A 17,013-nucleotide genomic window follows, 5' to 3' on the forward strand; every position below is an offset into this window, starting at 1 on the left:
ATTTTTAGAAGATCATGTTATAAGGTATTTAGTTTTTACCAGTCGATTAAACTATGTCTGTCCGTGTATCCGGCGTTCGTTGAAATCGCAATAAAGGCGAAATATTTAGTTTAATCTTTGAACTACAATATTCCTAGGAAGTTAGAATATATCAGTTTCGTTTAGGTATAATAATACCACTAAAAATTCGTCCTTTTGCATGTTTTTGTTACAATTTCTACCGAATTATCTGTAACTTGACATTTAAAGTTTTCGGTATTGTGAAATCAATACCGGAAATATCTGGCTACTATTGGTTCCCCATTAGGCATAGCCTCAATTTAAAAGTACGTTGAGATTATTACTGTTTTGATGCTTTGAAAAGTATTTTTTAGTCAAAATTGTAAATTTTGGTTTGTCAACCATATAACGGCCAGTATAGAAAATAAACAAAATTTCTCGATTTTTTCGGTTTTTTTTTTTTCAAATAAGAATTTTAAATTCCAAAAGGCATTTTGAAACAATTCTACACAAAACTCCATATCAAAATAGAAAAGTTAATTTTTTCAGTTCCGCGATTTTTTTAGAGGCTTTTCTCAACATTTTCTTTCATGAAAACGCTACCACTATAATATAATGAAAACGCTACCACTATATATCTCATATAATAATTTTCAAGCCGATATCTTTATTAATTGGCAAATATATATATATATATAATCAAATATTTGATGCACCCAAAGCGAGAGAGACGAAATCTGGCACCAGAATAAAAATTGCCAATTTATATTAAATCGGTTGAGATTTGGGTATAGCTATCATATATATGTCGGCCGACTTCATACATGTTATGTACCAAACAGGTTATATATGACCGATTTCATTGAAATTCAGAATGTGTGGCAGAATATGGTTACAATAATAAATGTGACAGATTAATTGGAAATTAGTTAAGATTTGGATATAGCTCCCATATATATTCTCGGCCGATTATACATATTTGACGCACCAACTTCAATGAAATATGAAACTTGTGGCGGAATTTGATGTAAAATTATTTTTTTTTTTAAATTATAGGGGAAGTATGTTGCTACATCGAATTCACTAATTACAATATAAATGCCACTCAACTTCAGAAAATTGCAGTTTACTGCACGCTTGGTATTTGCTATTTAAATAAATAAATCCAAAGGACAAACCCTTCGTGTATGCATGTCATGTTACTGCTTTTCTAATGGTTTTGTTTATTAACGCATTAAAGTAGTGCAATACTGTTTTTTTTAATTTTTAAATTTGTTTTTTTTATCAAACATATATTCGTAAATAAAATTTTAATGCATATAAAATCAAAAGGGGTAGCGAAGCACACCGTGTTCAGGTAGTATATATATATGTATATATATATATATATATATATATATGTGTGTGTATATATATATATATATACATTCTGTTGACTTTGCCCCCAATCCTAAGTATTTATTTATATATTTGTGGGCTAAGGAACTGACCACGCCTACTTTTTAATCTTTATATAAACCAATTGTTCTTTGTTGGTATTTGAATCTGTTGAGACCGCCTGAAAAAAGTGACCACGCCCAATTTTGCGCCCATATTGTAACACATTAGTTGAGAATGGCTGGGTCGATTTGACTCAATTTTTTTTGGTTATTTGTTATTATAGTGGAAACGTTTTCATGAAAGAAAATGTTGAGAAAAGCCTCTATAAAAATCGCGGAACTGAAAAAATTAACTTTTCTATTTTGATATGGAGTTTTGTGTAGAATTGTTTCAAAATGCCTCTTGGAATTTAAAATTCTTATTTGAAAAAAAAAAAAAAAAACGAAAAAATCGAGAAATTTTGCTTATTTTCTATACTGGCCGTTATATGGTTGACAAACCAAAATTTTCAATTTTGACTAAAAAATACTTTTCAAAGCATCAAAACAGTAATAATCTCAACGTACTTTTAAATTGAGGCTATGCCTAATGGGGAACCAATAGTAGCCAGATATTTCCGGTATTGATTTCACAATACCGAAAACTTGAAATGTCAAGTTACAGATAATTCGGTAGAAATTGTAACAAAAACATGCAAAAGGACGATTTTTAGTGGTATTATTATACCTAAACGAAACTGATATATTCTAACTTCCTAGGAATATTGTAGTTCAAAGATTCAACTAAATATTTCGTCTTTATTGCGATTTCAACGAACGCCCGCATACACGGACAGACATAGTTTAATCGACTGGTAAAAACTAAATACCTTATAACATGATCTTCTAAAAATTACGAATTCTAAAATTACTTTTGACTTGGAAAATATTGCTAAGACCTTTATAATACTGATAATTGAGAATTTAAAATTTAATTAAATACGATGATATAACGAATATAAAGAGGTACGGGGGAATACAAAATAAATCATAAAGTGGACTTTTGTTGTAACTTTCTGACAAATGAATTATAACCTCAAAAATGTTTTTAAGCCCTTCAACATACATAAAATTTAAAGCACATTTGGTCGACGAATATTGGGAGATAATATTAAATGTGGGATATATTTAAATGAGAACAAATATATACCTTTTGTAACATCAATAATCCTAAGAATAATGTGTGCTTAGTCTGAAAGACGCATATTAAATTTGGTGACCTCTATCGTAATTGCAACTGGTGAATGAAGAGGCTCACGGACATAATTCAATCAACAAAGATTTCAACTTTTTAACATACTTTATGGGGTTCCTTACTTTTATAAATCGATGGAACTTTATTTTTGATAGTTAAAGTAAAGTCATATTGCCAGGATTTCAATTTAGGAATTACTATCGATTCTGAAGTCCAAAACTGCAAGAAATTGACTAGGTATGGAAATAGTCCATCCAATGAAAAATTTAAAATGCAAGATTCATTGGGACTGCAATCAGTGAAAAACCGAATATGAAGAGCATTGTTATATGCCGGCTATACAAAATATTGGAGGAAATTGAAAATTTAGAAAGAGGATTCATATCCTCGGAAAATTCTTCCGAGACCTTAAAAGTAACCTTAACTCACATGTAACGTTATACGGTGACTAAGCGCTATCGTCAGTAATTGCACTGCGGGATATTACACTTGGAAAATTGTTTGGTTAATAGATAAAAATCCCTAAAAGGGGTTTCGGGTCAAACGCTTTTGGGGTCCATTTTATGTAGCTTAACCAAACACAAAGGTCCTCAAATATTTTGCTCTATACTTCGGAAAAGTTGTTATGCTCTATACTTCGGGGTTTCATGAAGAATCAGTTGTACAAAGTATGTTTCAGGTCGGTCTAAACGGGACCTCATAATATTCGGTAGGTAGGTACCTATATTTGGTATAACGGTACTGCCATTTTCGGTAAGTACTGCATTTTTAAACCACTTTCGTAGGAATTTGCAGTTTAAAATGTCAATACATTTTTTCAAAGAGTTTTCATTACCAAAAGGTTGACACGGCAGTTCATAACGCATTTTCATTTATTTATTAGATTGTAGGAAAGCGGCCAATATAGTATCCACGAATTCTTGTGAAGATGAGATCATGAGCTCATATACTGCAAATGTTTTTTTTTATAGTTCAAAAAGATCACATAACAATGTTGATGTTTCAATTCCAGACAGTGTATCATTCTTGCAAATCAATTGCAACGGACTCCGAGGTAAAAGTGATGAGATAGTGGATTTTATGAATATATATATATATATATATATATATATATATATATATATATATATATATATATATATCGCTCGATATCTTTATTAAGTGGCAAATATATATATATAATCAAATATTTGATGCACCCAAAGCGAGAGAGACGAAATCTGGCACCAGAAAAAAAATTGCCAATTTATATTAAATCGGTTGAGGTTTGGGTATAGCTATCATATATATGTCGGCCGACTTCATACATGTTATGTACCAAACAGGTTATATATGACCGATTTCATTGAAATTCAGAATGTGTGGCAGAATATGGTTACAATAATAAATGTGACAGATTAATTGGAAATTAGTTAAGATTTGGATATAGCTCCCATATATATTCTCGGCCGATTATACATATTTGACGCACCAACTTCAATGAAATATGAAACTTGTGGCGGAATTTGATGTAAAATTATTTTTTTTTAAATTAAAGGGGAAGTATGTTGCTACATCGAATTCACTAATTACAATATAAATGCCACTCAACTTCAGAAAATTGCAGTTTCCTGCACGCTTGGTATTTGCTATTTAAATAAATAAATCTTCTATACATGCCGTTAAATGGTTGGCATACCAAAATTTTATATTTTGATTAAAAAATACTTTTCTAAGCATCAAAACATTTAAAATCTCAACGTACTGTTATTGCCGGTGTTGATTTCACAATACCGAAGACTTTAAATGTCAAGTTACAGATAATTCCGTAGAAATTGTAACAAAAACATGCAAAAGGACAAATTTTTAGTGGTATTATCATACCTAAACGAAACTGATATATTCTAACTTTCTAGGAATATTTTAGTTCAAAGATTAAACGCCTTTATTGTGATGTCAACGAACACAGACAGACATAGTTTAAGCAACTGGTAAAATCTAAATACTTTATAACATGATCTTCTAAAAGTTACGAAAAAAAAGATCTATATAAATTTTTTTGGTTCCTGGAAAATTATAAAATCAAATAAATAATTTATGTAAGCAGTCCTATTTGTCTTGTTTTGTTGCTGAAAATAAAGCTTGTGCCTTGGCCATCGGACGTTATTGGAGTAGTCTATTTTGGATCCATATCTGTTAAGATAAATACGCGAGCAGGAAGAAGAAGAATAAAAAATAAAAAAAATTGCCGCGCATTGCTGTTGCATCGAAGGCTGTTCTTGTACTGAGACTTACAAATTGGTTGGCGTTTTTGGTTCCTGCGTTTGTGTGCTTTTGTTTGTAAACAATAGAAGTTGCTGTATGTGCTTTGCTTCTGTGTTTGCTGTGTTTAATGATTTCTGTACAATAAGTCTTTACTGTGCTTGTTGTTGTAAACTGTTGTGGTATCTGTATCTTTGGTCATGCCCGCTGAGACAAGAACGTATACATGCCCTGTCTGTGCAGTTGTTGTTAAGGGCAACCAGAACAGTGTCGGCTTTGGTATTTGTGGAATGTTTTTCCACATAAAATGTGTCGATGTGTCAAGAGAGCAGCATAGTTTTTTGTACAAACATAGGAAGTCACTGATGTTCATGTTTATGTGTCCTACGTGTATTAAGAAGAGCTCTGATGATAAGGCAAATACCTCTTCTTCAGCGGTTGGTTGTATGGAGATTGCTAGCAGTATGGAAATAGGTGCCGATGTTATTGGAACAATGCAGAAGGAGTTCGAATCATATAAGCTATGCCTTGAGAAGCAATTTGAGAGCTTTATGCTTAAAATTAAGGAGGTTGCGAAAACAATACGGTCGGAGGTTGATGATAGAATTCATAAAGTTGAGGAGTCAGTCCGACGGTGCCAAGATGCTGTTAAGCGTATGGAACAAGCTAAGCAGGTAACAGATGCAGAAAGTGATGTTCTTACAAGGCGTCTCAATCGATCCAATATAATTATTAGTGGCTTGCCTGATGGCATTAAACAATTAAGAGACCCTGTGCTAAGAATAGCAGCCTTGTGCGGTGTTGATGTACAACCTCGTGATGTCAACCACTGTTGTTACATTTCGAAAGGCAAATCTGTGCTTGTAAAGTTTAATTCTGTACTTGTGAGAGACACACTTATGGCTAATTACCAAAAGCGCTGTAATTCGCTGTTGCTTAGTGATATTACCGGGGTAGGTGTAAGAAGTAGAGTTTACTTGAATGATCACCATAACCGTGCAGCCTCTAAATTAATGTATCTTTGTCGAAAATTATGGAGAAACAACAAGATCCGAAGATTTAAGTTAAAAAGTGAGGACAACCCTAAGGCACTGGTTTTGCTCCCAGATGGACGGGAGGAAGAATTTGATATTGCCCGGTGTGTCAGCATGCTAAATGGTGATGGTATTTCATCAGCTGATGATGCACTTGTTGGAGGTGTTGATGCTGCTGTTCCTGTTTCACAGCTGAATGTTAATGTGCGGTCGTAAGTGGTGCTTGTTGAGTAGTTTAATGTACTGTAATGTATGTAACATTATTTATTTGATTTTTATATTTTCTTGGTATTTGTTATTTCTTGTTATCTTTTACATTATTTTTGATCGTTTGCGCTACATTGTCGTTATGAGTTTTTCAACCAATTTAGGCGAAGTTTTTAGCGACAATAGTTTTTTGTTAAATCAGCTATGCAATTTTAGGGAAAATTGGACATGTAAATGTTAGAAGTTTTAACTTAAGTAAAAATTCATTTAAAATCCATGAATTGAGAAATATTTTAGAGGGGAAAGGTCTTAATATTTTTGGCGTGACAGAATCTTGGTTAAAACCTACAATTTCGAACGAAGCCATAAGAATACCAGATTACATTTCTTACAGAAGTGATAGACCTGGTAGCAGAGGAGGTGGTGTTGTTTTGTATGTTGCACAGGATATGAGTCATAAACTTGTGTGTAGAGGTAATTCTTATGGTGATGTTGAATATGTTTTTTGTGAGGTTATTGTTAATAATATTGTTTTCTTAATTGGGGTTGTTTATTTGCCTCATGGTAATATATTGGCTTTGGAAGATGAAATTTCTGACCTTGTGGTGAAGTATTCCAATGTCATCATTATGGGGGACTTTAACAATAACATGTTTGATTTGAACCGAAGTGTATTGGTGCGTGATGTTTGTAGTCGTTTGAATTTATCTGTTGTTCATAATTCAATGCCAACACATGTCGATGTTGCGCACAATTCTACTTCTTTGTTGGATTATTTTTTTGTGTCGAATTTGAGTTTGTTAGCATGTTCAAATCAATTCTCTTGTCCTGGCATTTCTGACCATTCGTTTATATTTTTGTCTCTCAATGTTCCTAATTGTCGTAGTCGTCTGTTTTATGAATATGCGGACTACAGTTCTGTTGACCCAGTAGCGATTTCGGATGCTTTGGATTTATGCAACTTTGAAGAAGTGTTTACAGTGACAGATGTTGATTCACAGGTAAATATACTAAATTGTGGTCTTCAATGTTTGCATACAGTTGTTCCGATAAGAAGAAGATTTTATAAGAATAATAATAGTGATTGGTTTAAATCTTCTGACATCCGTTATCATGTTTCCCTTAGGGATTCTGCATATAAGTCGTATCTTCAAAATAGGACTTTAGATAATTGGAGGAATTTTTGTCGTTGTCGGAACCGTGCTAAGAAAGTCATAAGGAGGTTGAAGTATATTGCTCACAAGGAATTGTTTATGAATAAAACCACAAAGGAAGTGTGGTCGATATTAAATAAGAATGGTTTGAGTGATGAGGAATGTGAAGTTGAAAATGTGGATGTTGAGATGTTGAATTCTTGTTTTGTCTCCAATCAATCTATGGATGTCTGTGATATTTCTTGTGTTCCTGTAGGTGCTTATGATGGTTTTTCGTTTCGTGCCATTAGTTATGATGAAGTTATTAGTGCCTTTAATAAAATTAAGTCAAAAGCAGTAGGTTATGATGGCTTTAAACTTAAATTTCTTAAACTTGTTTTTCCCTTTGTTGGTCCTTTTGTGCTTCATGTTGTGAATACGATTTTGACAGTGTCTGTGTTTCCTGAGCTCTGGAAAATTGCTAAAATAGTGCCTATTCATAAAAGTGGTGATTCTGATGAGTACAGACCCATATCAATAATGCCAATTCTTTCTAAAATGGTTGAATATGTATTGAAAGATCAAATGTTAGAATATATAAATGAGCATTAACTATTACACCAGAGTCAATATGGATTTAGAAGTAATCGTAGCACAACATCTCTTCTGGTTGGATTGACTGACAATATAAGAAATTCTGTCAGTGCTGGTGATTGCTGTGTTTTATTATCACTTTGCTGAGTTGTATTAATGGTAGGAATTGTATGTCGTTTGCATTTGCTGATGACATTCAAATTTTGTTTAAAGGAGAATATGTGTTTATGGATGTGTTGCAGTCGTCAATTGATTTTAATATTAATATGTTGGTAACTTGGTTGTCCTGTAACGGTCTCTCAATAAATACTCAAAAATCTAAAGTTATGTTTTTTGGGAACTTGCAAGAGGATTCAATTAGAGTTTCCATTTATAGGACGCCTATAAATGTTGTAAGCTCGATGAAAAGTCTTGGTTTGTTTCTTGATTCTGGTTTGGTGTTTGATGTGCATGTGAATTCTTTAGTGTCCAAAGTTAACTTTATTTTAAAGAAGTTGTACTGCTTGGACATAGTTTTGCCTAAGAAGATTAGAATTCAGTTGGTACATGCATTAATAATGCCTCACTTTTTATATTGTATTGAGATTTTTGGGGGTAGCTACGGTTTTGTTTTTCGTAAGTTAAAACTATTGTTTCATAGGGTAATGCGATATGTTTTTTGTGTCAAACGTCGTGATCATATATCTCCTTCTGTGAAAGAGTTTCTTGGTTGTTCGTTTGGGTGTTTTGTGAATTTAAGGTCAATGTTGTTCTTCTACAAACATTTTAAATTGAGGACATCTTCTACTCTTTTGGACCTTTTTAAGTTTTCGAGATCTGTAAGGAATCTGCAAATTGTTATACCACGCTTGACTCCTCTGTTGGAAAAATCCTTCTATGTAAGAATTGCTCGCATTTTCAACAATCTGCCACCTAATCTTAAGACATTCAATTCTTCCCTAAAATGTTATAGGCGTAAATTATATGCTCATTTCAATATTGTTTAAAATATATAGTTTTCTTGTGTTAATTTGTTTTTTTCCTTGCATAGTTGATTTATCTAAATCTTCAATGAATTGTGATTTTTGCTAATCTTTTTTTTGTTATTTTTTTAATGTTATTTTTAAGATTAAGGATGTTATGAATAGTTTTGAGTAGTCATGTATAGGAGTTCTTGGAACCATCAATCAATTGTTAATTTTATTCATTTTTTGTTAATTTGTTTTAGTGTTTAATTTTAAGTAATTCTTTTAGGATTAATGATATTATAATTAATTTAGAGTAGTCATGTATAGAAGTTTTTTGAACTGTCCATGGCCCTGCTGGCTAGGTTTCTGTACTAATTGAAAATAAATAAATAAATAAATAAATTCTAAAATTACCTTTGACTTGGAAAATATTGCGAAGACCTTTATAATACTGATAATTGAGAATTGAAAATTTAATTAAATACGATGATATAACGAATATAAAGAGGTACTGGGGAATACAAAATAATCATAAAGTGGACTTTTGTTGTAACTTTCTGACAAATTAATTATAACCTGAAAAATGCTTTTGAGCCCTTCAAAATACCTAAAGTTTAGAGCACATTTGGCCGACGAATATTGGGAGATAATCAGCTCAATTATGGTTGTCGCTTCTATAGTCGTAGGCGACGTTATGTGCAAGTCGCCATCGCCGTCGCTTCGATTTAAAAATGGTATTACGGCAAGGCATAGAAACTACATCGACAGTTTAAAAAAAAGTTGGCAACACTCCTTTGTTATTGTCAAAAAAGACAATTTGTTTTGTATTTTGAATTCTAATTCTGTCTCTTTCGGAAAAAAAAAATAAATAAAATATACTGAAAAAATGAATATTATAAATGCGTTACATATCTTAAGTTCAAGTGAGGATGAAGACGAGAATGTATTAGCAGTGCAGCGGCGAGTGCTGAGGCAGCAAACAGACATATTTGCATTGCCTGACTCCAAATAAGTATTTCAATTAACTTAATTAAAATATGTACTTAATGTGTTCTTTTAGATTTGAAAATTACTTCAGGATTAACAAGGACTGTTTTCAGGATGTGCTGAAAGAAATTTCGCCAAAGTTGAAAAGTGGGCGCCGGTCATTGGCTCTTAGGCCTGAAATAAAATTGGCCACAGCATTAAGATTTTTAGCGCAAGGATCTTATCAGACCAGTGTCGGAAATGACTTCAATATTTCCATTACACAACCCACTGTGAGTGTTGTATTGAAGGAAGTTTTGGAAGCTTGTGAAGCAACAATCTGTTGTAAGTGGATTATGACGGAGGAAGAGAAGAATTCCGCGAAAGAATACTTTTTTACAAATTCCGGAATTCCTGGTGTGATAGGTTGTGTTGATGGAACCCACATCAAAATTATTTCGCCAGGAAGAAACGATGCAAATATGTGTTTCAATCGTAAAGGATTTTATAGTTTAAACGCCATGGTTGTGTGTAGTCAGTTCATTTTAATTGTTAAATATGTGTATTTATTTATTTTACTTTGTTTAGGTATGTGACCACAAAATGAAAATAAGGTACTTTGATGCAAGATATGGCGGATCGGCACATGACTCCTTAGTGTGGAATGTAAGCGTGATGAAACGTTTACTGCAGGAACGGTATGATGCAGGAGAACGAAATTCATGGCTACTTGGTAATTATGTTCGTAAAATAATTGATCATAAGCTAACAAGAATTTTCTGTTATAGGCGATGCCGGGTATCCTTTTGAACCATTTCTAATGAAAGCAATTTCAACAGCAAACATGCAAAGGCAAGAAACATTGTTGAAAGAACAATTGGACTGCTTAAAACACGCTTTCGGTGCCTACTAGGAGCCCGTGAGCTGCACTATAGCCCAATTAAAGCTGCAGTAATTGCAAATGTGTGTGTTGCTCTACACAACAAGTGCATGGATTTTGCAGAGGAACAATCATGCAAGAACGAAATTATCAAGAAGACGTTGAAGCCGCGTATTCCACCGAGGCTAGTCAAATAAGGGACAATTTATTTTAGCAATAGTTAAAGAAATTTATTTAATAAAAAAATACTACGCTTAAACATTAAAAATATCTCAAACTATAAATTCATTTCATGATTTTAAATTTGAATAATAACTATAAACGAGATCTCTTAATTTCACGAGCTTCTTAACCTATTATTTTTTTAATTCCGCCAGCTGTTCAATAACTTCAAGTTTCCTTTTTTAATTTTATGTTTTAGATCCCTGATCTCTTCGTCCCGCTTAAATTATTCTTTTAATACTTTATGACGTTCTTCTTCAATCTGGAAGCGCTTGCGTTGGTATCTCACATTTTCTTTTAAATTATTATTAATGTCGTTCCAGATTTTACGGCTCTCTTGATTGTATTGTTCCAAAAGTTTATACTGCTCTTTCAAGAGTTCAGTAGTTTCTTCTTTTCTTGTTGACTTTCTACTTTTGTTTTTTCCGGACGATCGAGAAGCTTTAAAAGTTGTTACATCAGCCTCGTCATCAACATTGTCCACTTGCTCATTTTCATTAACTATAACGTCTATTACACTTATGTTTTCCTTATTTTCTATTTCAAGTGCCCGACCTGGTGGATTCAGAAACTTTTGAAACTGCATTATCTTCGCTACAGACTCCTCCAAAGGCGACAAAGGCATTTGCTTAAAAATGTCACTTCCAGTGCTGTTGGTTTCACCCTTGTTGTGCACAAGTTTCTTTTTAGTTTTAAATTTTAAATCTTTCCAAACCTAGAAGCATTTTAGAAAACTAACGGTCCTGTAACGGTCTCTCAATAAATACTCAAAAATCTAAAGTTATGTTTTTTGGGAACTTGCAAGAGGATTCAATTAGAGTCTCCATTTATAGGACGCCTATAAATGTTGTAAGCTCGATGACATTTCTTGGTTTGTTTCTTGATTCTGGTTTGGTGTTTGATGTGCATGTGAATTCTTTAGTGTCCAAAGTTAACATTATTTTAAAGAAGTTGTGCTGCTTGGACATAGTTTTGCCTAAGAAGATTAGAATTCAGCTGGCATTAATAATGCCTCACTTTTTATATTGTATTGAGATTTTTGGGGGTAGCTACAGTTTTGTTTTTCGTAAGTTAAAACTATTGTTTCATAGGGCAATGCGATATGTTTTTTGTGTCAAACGTCGTGATCATATATCTCCTTCTGTGAAAGAGTTTCTTGGTTGTTCGTTTGAGTGTTTTGTGAATTTAAGGTCAATGTTGTTCTTCTACAAACATTTTAAATTGAGAACATCTTCTACTCTTTTGGAAGGAACCTGCAAATTGTTATACCCCGCTTGACTCCTCTGTTGGAAAAATCCTTCTATGTAAGAATTACTTCAATTCTTCCCTAAACGTTATAAGCGTAAATTATATGCTCATTTCAATATTGTTTAAAATATATGGTTTTCTTGTGTTAATTTGTTTTTTTTCCTTGCATAGTTGATTTATCTAATTCTTCAATGAATTGTGACTTTTGCTAATCTTTTTTTTGTTAATTTTTTAATGTTATTTTCTAATGTGATTTTTAAGATTAAGGATGTTATGAATAGTTTTGAGTAGTCATGTATAGGAGTTCTTGGAACCATCAATCAATTGTTAATTTTGTTCATTTTTTGTTAATTTGGTTTAGTGTTTAATTTTAAGTAAGTCTTTTAGGATATTATAATTTATTTAGAGTAGTCATGCATAGAAGTTTTTTGAACCGTCCATGGCCCTGTCGGCAAGGTTTCTGTACAAATAGAAAATAAAAATAAAATAAAAACATACAAAAATAATTTTAATTTTTACATACTTTTTGCCATACTTTTTTAATTTTGTAGCAATGGATTCCCAATCTGTTTTAAAATAAGCTGGAACATGACCTTTGGTAAACCCTTTTGCCAAACATGGATTTTTTTCCATTTCGGAAACCAAAATTTCAACTTGTTTTGCTCTTGTTATTTTCATGGTCATGTATCAAATACAAAATGCTTACAATATCAACGTCGACAAAAAATACAATGTCGTCACAATTTTTTACGGCGACAGATATTCTCAAAAATCGACTTCACGTCGACTGTTGTATCGACAATGATAATGGCAACCATTTGTCGCTATCGACAAAAAACGACAACGCTAATATCATTATTGTCGCCTCGACTTCATTTTGCGACGCCGACGACAACGATAATAGGGCCGAATATTATATTATATGAGGGATATATTTAAATGAGAACAAATACATTCCTTTTGTAACATCAATAATCATAAGAATAATATGTGCTAAGTCTGAAAGATGCATATTAAATTTGGTGACCTCTATCGTAATTGCAAATGGATAACGGAGTGGCTCACGGACATAATTTAATCAACAAAGATTTCAACTTTTTAACATACTTTATGGGGTCCCTAACTTTTATAAATCGATGATACTTTTTGATAGTTAAATTAAAGTCATATTGCCAGGATTTCAATTTAGGAATTACTATCGATTCTGAAGTCCAAAACTGCAAGAAATTGACTAGATATGGAAATAATCCATCCAATGAGAACTTAAAATGCAAGATTCATTGGGACTGCAATCAGTGAAATACCGAATATGAAGAGCTCTGTTATGTGCGGACTATACAAAATAGTGTAGCAAATTGAAAATATAGAAAGAGGATTCATATCCTCGGAAAATTCTTCCGAAACCTTAAACGTAACCTTAACTCACATGTAACGTTATACGGTTGCGGGATATTACACTTGGAAAATTGGAATTGGCAAACGTTTTTAGGGTCCATTTTATATAGCTTAATCAAACACAGAGGGACTCAAATATTTTGCTCTATACTTCACAAAAGTTACGATAGAGTTTTAAATTTGATACATCCCTAGGGGTTTCATGAAGAGTCAATTGTACAAAATATGTTTCAGGTCGGTCTTAATTGATGTAGTCCCTCAAATGATGTAGGTAATTTGAGATTTTAGGAAGAACAATACATTCTTTCAAATAATTATACGAATAGGACCATGCTTTGGTATAACCCTTATATGAAGGTATCCGCTGATTTCCAGCGACTTGGAACCATTTCTAATGAAAGCAATTTCAACAGCAAACATGCAAAGGCAAGAAACATTGCTGAAAGAACAATTGGACTGCTTAAAACACGCTTTCGGTGCCTACTAGGAGCCCGTGAGCTGCACTATAGCCCAATTAAAGCTGCAGTAATTGCAAATGTGTGTGTTGCTCTACACAACAAGTGCATGGATTTTGCAGAGGAACACTTGGATGACATCGAAAACATAATCATGCAAGAACGAAATTATCAAGAAGACGTTGAAGGCGCGTATTCCACCGAGGCTAGTCAAATAAGGAACAACATAAGGGACAATTTATTTTAGCAATAGTTAAAGAAATTTATTTAATAAAAAAATACTACGCTTAAACATTAAAAATATCTTAAACTATAAATTCATTTCATGATTTTAAATTTGAATAATAACTATAAATGCGATCTCTTAATTCCACGAGCCTCTTAACCTATTATTTTTTTAATTCTGCCAGCTGTAGTTCAATAACTTCAAGTTTCCTTTTTATACCATCCACCAAAAAAGGTATGGAGGGTAAATGAAGTTCGTTATTCCGTTTGTAACTCATCGAAATAATCATTTTAGACCCAACAAAGTATATATATTCTTGATCAGCGTAAAATTCTAAGACGATTTAGCCCTGTCCGTCCGTCTGTCCGTCTGTTGTAATCACGCTACAGTCTAAACGAATTAAGATAGAAAGCTAAAATTTTGCACAGATCTCTCTTTTGTCTGCAGGCAGGTCAAGTTCGAAGATGGGCTATATCGGTCCACGATATCGTATAGCCCCCATATAACGGTACCCCCCGATATTCGGTATTTTGATGATTTTACCCACATTTTTCAACGGAATTGTCTGAAAATCCACACAAGGTGTTCCTTGTGGGTACTTTATACCTCGGCAGAGAATTGTCCATAAAGGTCCACGATATCGTATAGCCCCCATGTAACGGTACCCCCCGATATTCGGTATTTTGATGATTTTACCTACATTTTTCAACGGAATTGTCTGAAAATTCACACAAGGAGTTCCTTGTGGGTACTTTATACCTCGGCAGAGAATTATCTATATAGGTGATGACTTTAGCCACATTTTTCAACGGAATTGTCTGAAAATCCACACAAGGTGTTCCTTGTGGGTACTTTATACCTCGGCAGAGAATTATTTATATAGGTCCACAATATCGTATAGCCCCCATATAACGGTACCCCCCGATATTCGGTATTTTGATGATTTTACCCACATTTTTCAACGGAATTGTCTGAAAATCCACACAAGGAGTTCCTTGTGGGTACTTTATACCTCGGCAGAGAATTATCTATATAGGTCCACAATATCGTATAGCCCCCATGTAACGGTACACCCGATATTCGGTATTTTGATGATTTTACCCACATTTTTCAACGGAATTGTCTGAAAATCCACACAAGGAGTTCCTTGTGGGTACTTTATAACTCGGCAGAGAATTATTTATATAGGTCCACAATATCGTATAGCCCCCATATAACGGTACCCCCCGATGTTCGGTATTTTGATGATTTTACCCACATTTTTCAACGGAATTGTCTGAAAATCCACACAAGGAGTTCCTTGTGGGTACTTTATACCTCGGCAGAGAATTATCTATATAGGTCCACAATATCGTATAGCCCCCATATAACGGTACCCCCCGATATTCGGTATTTTGATGATTTTACCCACATTTTTCAACGGAATTGTCTGAAAATCCACACAAGGAGTTCCTTGTGGGTACTTTATACCTCGGCAGAGAATTATCTATATAGATCCACGATATTGTATAGCCCTCATATAACGGTACCCCCGATATTCGGTATTTTGATGTTTTTAGCCATATTTTTCAGCGGAATGGTCACAAGGGGTTCTTTGTGAGCACTTTACCCACCGAGAGAGAATTCTCTATATAGGTTAACGATAACGTAAAGCTCCCATATAACGGTACCCCGCGATATTCGGTATTTTGATGATTTTAGCCACATTTTCCAATCGTATTGTCTGAAAATCCACACACGGAGTTCCTTGTGAGTACTTTACACGCAGACATAGATTTGTTTTATATAGGTCCACAATATCGTATATCCCCCCATATATCGGCACCTTCCTATATTAGATATTTTAAAGATTTTAAAAACATTTTTATTGGATTTTATTTTTTTGAAAATTTTCTAATTCGTTCCAAATGGTGGAGGGTATTCAAATTTCGGCCCGGCCGAACTTACTGCTTTTTTACTTGTTTAATTTTATGTTTTAGATCCCTGATCTCTTCATCCCGCTTAAATTATTCTTTTAACACTTTATGGCGTTCTTCTTCAATCTGGAAGCGCTTGCGTTGGTATCTCACATTTTCTTTTAAATTATTATTAATGTCGTTCCAGATTTTACGGCTCTCTTGATTGTATTGTTCCATAAGTTTATACTGCTCTTTCAAGAGTTCAGTAGTTTCTTCTTTTCTTGTTGACTTTCTACTTTTGTTTTTTCCGGACGATCGAGAAGCTTTAAAAGTTGTTACATCAGCCTCGTCATCAACATTGTCCACTTGCTCATTTTCATTAACTATAACGTCTATTACACTTATGTTTTCCTTATTTTCTATTTCAAGTGCACGACCTGGTGGATTCAGAAACTTTTGAAACTGCATTATCTTCGTTACAGACTCCTCCAAAGGCGACAAAGGCATTTGCTTAAAAATGTCACTTCCAGTGCTGTTGGTTTCACCCTTGTTGTGCACAAGTTTCTTTTTAGTTTTAAATTTTAAATCTTTCCAAACCTAGAAGAATTTTAGAAAACTAACGGTCCTGTAACGGTCTCTCAATAAATACTCAAAAATCTAAAGTTATGTTTTTTGGGAACTTGCAAGAGGATTCAATTAGAGTTTCCATTTATAGGACGCCTATAAATGTTGTAAGCTCGATGAAATGTCTTGGTTTGTTTCTTGATTCTGGTTTGGTGTTTGATGTGCATGTGAATTCTTTAGTGTCCAAAGTTAACTTTATTTTAAAGAAGTTGCTTGGACATAGTTTTGCCTAAGAAGATTAGAATTCAGTTGGTACATGCATTAATAATGCCTCACTTTTTATATTGTATTGAGATTTTTGGGGGTAGCTACAGTTTTGTTTTTGTTTCA

At 33.4% G+C, this 17,013-nt stretch overlaps 1 protein-coding gene across 1 annotated transcript; it reads left to right on the forward strand.

The window, feature by feature from the left end:
• Positions 1 to 9,780: 9,780 nt before the first annotated feature.
• LOC109614332 (putative nuclease HARBI1) lies at positions 9,781 to 14,182 on the forward strand. The gene is made up of 4 exons (XM_059128160.1): positions 9,781 to 10,262; positions 10,324 to 10,468; positions 10,524 to 10,645; positions 13,856 to 14,182. The coding sequence occupies exons 1-4, from the start codon at positions 9,807 to 9,809 to the stop codon at positions 14,180 to 14,182; spliced, it is 1,050 nt and encodes a 349-aa protein (XP_058984143.1). The 5' UTR covers positions 9,781 to 9,806.
• The last annotated feature ends 2,831 nt before the right edge of the window (positions 14,183 to 17,013 follow it).

The sequence above is a fragment of the Musca domestica genome, unplaced genomic scaffold (assembly GCF_030504385.1).
Source record: "Musca domestica strain aabys unplaced genomic scaffold, Musca_domestica.polishedcontigs.V.1.1 5, whole genome shotgun sequence".
In the NCBI taxonomy this organism is placed as follows: Eukaryota; Metazoa; Arthropoda; class Insecta; order Diptera; family Muscidae; genus Musca; species Musca domestica.